Here is a 7,966-nt window from a genome sequence, read left to right on the forward strand (position 1 = left end):
CAACACAAGCTTCCCCCCATCTCTATCCTTCCGAGTCCTGCCTGAAGGACCTCTTCCACACAGCAGTGATATCTTACATTCCTCTGCAGCTATCCCCATCCTCATCTCTCTTGATAGGCCTCTATTCTCTCCCATCGGTTTACCAAGCGGTCATAAATTTATAGGCTACCTATAACAGAACTAGACCTGTCCCATAAGAAGTCTGCCTCCCTGCCATATCTCCTTCCCAAATCCTGCTGACATTACTTGGGCATGGGTGGAAGCCTGCTCCCTAAAGCATAATCCACGGACTCTGGATTCTGTGAAAATCAAGTAAAATTGACTGCTGGTCTTCAAACTTCACGAAGATGACAAAATCCACTGTCGCAGCTTTCTATTAAATTGATATAAAGCTACACAGATGGGATTTTATTTGTTCAGGACTTAAATGTTAGGCACTGAAATATGTACGTTACCTTGATAATCTTTTTTATTCTTTCCAACCTAACAGATAATTTAAAAAATAATAATTATGCATAGAGGTTACCAAATTCTCATCCATTTGTCCTTTCTGTCCGGGGACAAAATATTGCTCTGAAAGTTTAATAGAACAGGACCAAATTTTATGTTTTGAAAAACCCACTGAAGAGAGACTAGTTGAAAATGGAGCAGATTGAACTAGGGGTTTCTCAGAAATAAAGTCCCAGCAAAAAATGGCCCAATACATTTCTAAGGGACAAGCAGTTCTAAGGTCTACAGCACAGCAACACTGATACACAGCAATTAGAGAACTGCTCCATTCAAACTGCCTCCCTTCTGCTCTTATCTCCCAATTGCACACAAACACAACAAACAAATATCTGCTCCAACACTATGGCCACGATGCAGTGCCGGACTAGCACCTGCATTTGCTACCGCAGAATGCTGAGAGCTGATGAGTACGTGAAACAACGGAGCTCACCGGCTCACAGCGCAATCAGCATGCTAATGTATTCAAAAGCATGTTGATGAGGTACTTCTCTATTCATCCCTAATGTTCAGAGAACTACATGCCTCACAAGGATGCTCCTACCACTGTAATCCATACGCCAGCTTGGAGCTAGTGTTAGGGGTACCGTCTCTCCAGTCTCTCTTCTCCTCCTACACTAGGCAGACCATCAGCCTGAGCTGCAGCATGAAAACTAAAGCTTTGATTCTGGTTATGATACGATGTGGAAAACAGTGAAAAGAGCAAACCAATTTTTTTTTTTTTAAGAAAATCAAATACATAAAGGCAAAGTAGAAGTAGATAGGAAAACGCGTCTGCAGCTAAAAAGTGCAGCATGAGAGTGACCTTCTCTTCTGACCAGATCTAACACGGGGGGACGGGACTTTTTACCTCTATTCAAAAGCACAGCAGTCACCAAACCACGCAGCAAGGAGCCATTCAGTAGCTGCAGAAGCAACAAGTACACACAGGTCTTGTGCGTATGTGCTGGGCATGCCCCCCCCCCTTAAATCGCAATGCTCAGCGCTAGCACACATAACATTTACATATCATTACCTCTGAGCACTGGGTAACTATTTTCGGTGGTGGAAGGGCGGGGTTTTGAGCATCTGCCCCTTAGATTTCAATGCATACAACTACCACCAAACTACGAAGTTTATTTATTATATTTGTATCCCGCACTTTCCCACTAAAAGCAGGCTCAATGAGGCTTACACAGTAATAGGTAACACAGAATTTTGTTGTGTAAAGTAGGAAATTAAGTATAACATAGTAATAGGATGGATAGGTAGGTAGAGACAGGTGATAGAGAGAGGAAGGTAAGGTGGGAGATAGATGCCACCCTATATAGCAACCAGCAGAGTTTACAAAAAGAAACATATACAGCCAATTCACCAGGGCCCCGATGCTCAAAACTTTGGAACTGTTTGCTGCAAAGTTCCTCACCAAAGCTCAACACTAATGGCATACAAATTTTATGCACGCTGTTGGCGCTGAGAGTTGGGATGAAAGGAGTGGGGGGGGGAGTGCCAGCAAACACGCAGTCTGCATGGCCAGGGGGAGGAGGCAGCATCGGCTCAGCAGTGACTGTGGCTTCTTTGGGTCACTGACATGTCCTACAGAAGGATATACAAAAGACAGCCCCAGCAGGTGGGAAAGAGGCAGAACAAGCACTTGTATCTCTGCTCTTGCATCAACTGGGGAAGGTTTTGTTCTGGGCGGGGTGGTTGCCCTCTAACAAGTGGCGGCCGAGCTCTCATTTTCCCTCCTTCCCACCCCACTGTGTCTCTCCTCTTGCAAATCCTGCGGCGGGTCCAGAAACCAGCAAATCTCCTCCTGCAAATGGAACCCAAGAAGGGAAGCAAAAGAAGAATGCCTCTCCAGACACCCTTAATGCCAACTCCGAGCTGGAACAGGGTTTACTGCGGTAAGGGTGCCCTTCTGAAGGGCACTGTTGTCCGAGCATTGGTTGGAGGGGGGGGGGGGAAGATAGGAAATTAGTGCATTTGCATGCTTTTGCATACACAAGCATGCTACTTGCCCGCTCCGGGGCGAGCTCATTATTCCCCGCAGCAGGGGCCTCTGAACACTGTGCCCAAGCAAACGTGGGTGCTAGTCTAGTGTTAATGGCCTCTAGGTGCCTGCATTTGCTTCCGAGCATCAGGGCCTGAGAGCCAGCCCAGCAAGAACAGGAGATGACAGCAGTGTGGGCATATAAGGTAGGGAAAACACATGCAGCATGCCTCATGAAAATATTTCCAACCCCCTATCCACATGTGTGTCTGTGCCTATGCACACAAAACAGACACATATGTACAGGGACTGGAAGCAATTCCATAAGCCATGCTCCACATATTTTCCCTACTTTAACATGCATTTTTCTTGTATATCATCACAAACGTTTTACATATACACACATGTACATAACTAAAGAATACAAACAAAAGTGAATTTTTTCAGTGCATTTCTTATACTATGTAAAAGTTTTATCAGTAAAAATCTGTCCAATTTTTAGTACATATGCTTTTTGGGAGTTGGCAAATCTTTGGGACAGGGCAGCATGACTCACATTGTAATTCTGTATTGATAAAGCTATGGCTATCTTGCATGTATTATTTATGTGGTGTTCCTAGTGTTGTGCCATACTACTGCTGCTTTTCACAAAACATACAATTACAGTCCAAGGCAGCAAGGATATGGCAGTTCTCCCTTACTGCTTAGCCTGTCTTGCTCACCAAAGGTATACAGAAACACATTAAAATGCATCTTTGATGCATATTTTGTGCTCAAAGTACTAATGCCTAGGTAACCCAGGGGAAAATAAAGGCATTAATATCACTTTTCTCTGCAAGTAATGAAAACCTGTAAATGATCACAGGAAAAAGGACTAATAACCATTTCTACATAGAGATAACGGGGAATGCTTCATTAAAGCATAGGTTTCACTTTAATTAGAATTTACTACTGCATATTTGGCCTGGAACATGGTTTGAACATAATCAAATATTTCAATTCACCCTCATTTTAAACTCACCTTCTTTCTCCATATTATTTGGCACAAATGTGAACTCTTCAGTAAAACGCTTAACTATTTTTTTTCTTTTCAGCTATTTAAACAGCAGGACCACTTACCCCCCCCCCCCCCCCCATTTACTAAGCTGCACGGCAATGGCAACACAGCCCATTCAAAGTGAATGGGTTGTGTTGGCATTAGTGCACTGCAGCCACTAGCATGGCTTAGTAAACAGGGGGGTTAGTATGCCCATTACTAAAACAATACAATAAATCTTTTACCAACATCCTTCTGTGCTTACCCAAGGTTTTCTTACACCATTACTGCTCTGGCTTCTATCAATAGGAGGCTGTACAATACATTCTTTCTATGAAGAAATATTTTCCTCTGTTACTCCTAGATATACCACCTCAAAGCCACAGCCTACAGGATGCAAGATATGTGTATTTCCCCTACAAAAAGGGGCAGTTCCAACAACCACTGCAGTCATGCTTTTTTTTTCTATTACAAAATCAAATGCACATTAAAAAAAAACAAAAAAAGTAGAAGACCAAAAACAAGTGTTATTTAAAATCAAATTGTCACAAAAATTGTTGATAAAATGTGAGCCAAACATCTGCAAAACATGCCCTTTGTTTCATTACTGAAAGTGTGGCATGAAATAGGCAGTGAACTAGAAAATGAACCTTGACATTTCTATCCTATCTCCAGGCAAAGAGAGGACAAGAAAAAGACACAACCCTCACACTACAACATCTCTGACAAGGAGAAAGCTCAAACCAGGGAAGCAAAATATTATACAGGGAAGTTAAAATAGCTTTACATACATACAAAGTAGATCACTTTTTCTGCTAGCTATACTTTTAAGTGTGTATATGCGATTCTGTGCCTGCTGAGATGTCATCTGCTGAGGTCCATCACTATTATGTTTATATCGTATTATATGTCTGTTATTTGAACTTCAGTGCTGTTAAATGTATTCATTTTTTATCCTGTTCATGGTAGTCCAATTAATAGGATTCAATTTGCTATTTTCAATTTTCCTTTTTCATTGTATTTATGTTTATAATTCTATTGTTATGTGGTTAACAAAATTGTAAGTGTGATGTTAAACTGTACCTACTGAACACCGTCTTGGGTGAATCCTATCATAATGGCAGTTAATAAATTCCAATAAATATACATTTGTAAAACATAAAATTAAAAAAAATTAACTAATTTATGTGATGTTAAGATTGCATATGTGCTTGTGTTCAAAAACATCAAGGAGCTGGAAAGGAGAGGTGCAATTCAGAATTTGCTAATGTACTTAGAGGACTCATCTCACTTTTACAGTGTCCTGATTTCAATGAACAATACTGAAGATACAAGACTGTAACATTAGTGAAGTGTGTGGGCAAAGTGGATGGATGGTATGACTTTATCTGCAATCATAGTCTATGTTTCTATGTAAAAGACTATTGTGACAGTCTGCCCAGTGCCCATATCAAAGAGAATGTTGAGTTGAAGTGTGTACCATTAAATGAGTAAGGGGGTGTAAGAGTCCCAAGCATTTGTCAATTAGTGTGTTATGAGTATCAGCTGTGGTTCAGTATCTATCAGCAAAACCGAGTGAACCAGTTTCTGGAGAAACTTCTTGCTATTCCTAGTTTATAAACTTTAATGCATTACAGAAATTATAATCATGTTTACCTTTAATACAACCATTAAAGTACCAAAATGCTCAAAGAATGTATCAAGAAAGCCAGAATTACCAGTGTGCTTTTAGTATATGGGTCATTCGTGTGAAAACATGTATGTGGTTATGTTTGACCTAACTTCTCAACCCTTATAAATACCAAGATTTAACATTAAAATGTCTGGGGGGGGGGGTCTTCAGAAATGACAAAAGTACCTTCACTTGAAAACAGAAATATTCACACGGTAGATGATAGTAGATAAAATTGGGGATGTTAACGGATGACAACCCTTGCATGGCAAGCATGAATGCATTTGGAACAGCTGGGGGAACAAGGCACAGGTGTAAGATTTACACCCAAAAGGTGCATATGTGACTGGGGGTGATCGCTCTAGAGTGGAGACTGTGATTCCGATGGATAACAACGCTCACAGTGATAGCGAAGAAGAGTGACAACAAATGACACCGAATCAAAGCCTTAAGTATGTGTGTGAGGGAGGGAGGGGATGTTGCATAAAGGTGGGCGACAGCCCCCGCCCCAGAAGTGTGACAGCAGGGTATAAGTCATTGTGAGCAACAGCTCCTTCCTACCTCCGGTACCGGCATGTGTGTGTGGGAGAGGTGAGGTTGCATAAAAGTGGGTGACAGCTCTCGCCCCAGAGGGGTGTGACAGAGTCAGTCATTGTGAGTAACAGCTCCTTCCTACCCCCGAGAAGGGGGACGTGACAGTGAAATTTCGGTGTGCGGGAAGCAGTCCCACGGCTACCCATCCCCCCACTCCCCACTCCCGGCCTCCGCTCTTACCAGAATGCGCTTGAAAAGCGCGTTCTCCTTGGGGGGGAGGCTGACGGACGGCATCTCCCCGGCTCTGAAGGCTGCGGCCTCCTCCTCCTCCGCGGCGGCGGCCCGGACGCTTCCGTGTCTCGCGCACCCTCCCCCGCTCGGCTCCTGCCCGTGGCCCGCGCCCCCCTCTCACGTTCCGAGTCTCTGTTGCGCGCGCGTCCGCGCCTCCCTCAGTCGGTGTCTGTGTCGGGCGTACGCGCGCCCGTTCGTCCGTCTTCCTCGCGAGCGCCGCGTCCGTGTGTATCTCGCACGCGAGCGCCGGCTCTCTAGCTCTTCCCGGTTTGGGCAGCTGCTGGGCCTGGCGTGTTCTCTCTTGCAGCACAAAAAGAGTGTACTCGGAGCCTTAACAGCCCCGTCGGACCCGCATACTGCGCGTTAGGACTGGCGGCCTTCTCTTTCTTTGCCCCTCCTCCCCGAGCTCGAGCGTTCTTTTCTCTCGGGTCCTCTGTCGGCGGTTCACGTGGTCAATGAGCAGACCGACACACTCAAGTCTTAGCCAAAATGGCCGAGGAGCAGGGCCTTCTCCTCCCGGGTCACCGCAGGCACTGAGTCTGCGCGTGACCTCGTCTCCGTTTCCGCCCAAGCCTCAGGAGAAGGGCGGGAGGACCTGACCCAAAGCGGGGGATCACGTGAGTCGTTTGGCGTCTGTTGGCGCCATCTTTGATTGGGGCCCGCCCGCCTCTTAGAGCCACCGAGTTGGCCAGTATTGCAGCAGGAGGAACGTTTTGGATCATGTGTGTCTCAGTTTTTAGCAACCACATTATAGTTAGGGTTGCTTGTCATATGGCTCCAGAAAAAGGAAGACAGGTTGAGCCAGTCTGGGTTTTACTACTATTGCTTTCAATGGAAGCAAAACCCGGACTGGATCAACGTGTCCTCCTTTTTCTGGGGCCATATGGTAACCCTAATTATAGTTCATTACGGAATTTGCAACACTAGTTTTTCAATGGGTGGAATCTAGGGTCATAAATACTTTTCTGTGCTGGAGAAGTGAATAGAAATGCAGAATTTACCTAAAAGGCTCTCTCTCTCTCTGAACTAGGTAACTTGGCAACTCTGTCCCAAGGAAGGGAAACCATTGGACCAGATAGTAGTATAAGCACGTCAGTGTGTACTAGAATATCATTTTTAAGTCAACGGAAGATGATAGAGTGTAAGATAGGGTTAGGTGAACGAGTCTGAATTAAGGGTGCAACTAGAATGGGCTGCTCAGACTACCTGAAAGCAACGCTCACCTCCAAAATGGATGAAAAAAATTTGCATTGGATGACCATATGTGAAAATTATTTACACACGTTATAATTTAAATAGAAATACAACTAACCATATTTAGAAGACTGACCAAATAACATACATGTCTGCCTCTTCCTTGCCTCACTGTCTCTTTTTCTTTCTTCTCCCCTCCTCCCCATACCCCTACCCTGATGTCTCTTTCGCAGGCCCTTCGATCCCCCAGCATGGACCTGTTTTCCTCTCTTCATTCCCCTTCCCCTGCCTGAAGTCATCAGCAAGAGCCTTTCATGCTGCTTCCTTCAGTTTGTCCTATACTGAGTCTGTACTGGCAACATGCAAAAATTCACAATGCAGACACTTCCTTATACTGATTTTGTTTATATGAGATTAGCATCAAGGTTGTGCCTGCTGCAATTTTACATGTGGGCAATGGAGATACAATAGGGGGCTAACTGAAGACTGCAGTGTGAAGTGTGCCTGCAGAACATAATAGGAGATTTGCCCACACCTTAAAATAAATACTAAAAGCCATCATTTTGCCACACACGAAATTGGGGAAGTCAGGATTTGTCATAAACTACCCAAAGTTACATTTGAGCCTGACCCAACCCCTCACACTGAAGTACCATGGGGCTGCCGTTCTGGACCACCAGGGATTTTCTGTAGGCTTCAGGAGGGCCTATCGTCAATGGGGTGGGGAAAGTAGGTATTGACATGGGGGACAGGGAGAGGG

At 44.4% G+C, this 7,966-nt stretch overlaps 1 protein-coding gene across 1 annotated transcript in view; it reads right to left on the reverse strand.

The window, feature by feature from the left end:
- Positions 1-6,549, reverse strand: part of NAA15 (N(alpha)-acetyltransferase 15, NatA auxiliary subunit) — a 227,765-nt gene extending 221,216 nt beyond the window's left edge. Inside the window, exon 1 of the mRNA XM_030191710.1 lies at positions 5,962-6,549. Coding sequence (XP_030047570.1) covers positions 5,962-6,015 — 54 coding nt within the window. The 5' untranslated portion in view covers positions 6,016-6,549. The remainder of the gene's footprint in view (positions 1-5,961) is intronic.
- Positions 6,550-7,966: the final 1,417 nt, after the last annotated feature.

The sequence above is a fragment of the Microcaecilia unicolor genome, chromosome 2 (assembly GCF_901765095.1).
Source record: "Microcaecilia unicolor chromosome 2, aMicUni1.1, whole genome shotgun sequence".
Classification (NCBI taxonomy): Eukaryota; Metazoa; Chordata; class Amphibia; order Gymnophiona; family Siphonopidae; genus Microcaecilia; species Microcaecilia unicolor.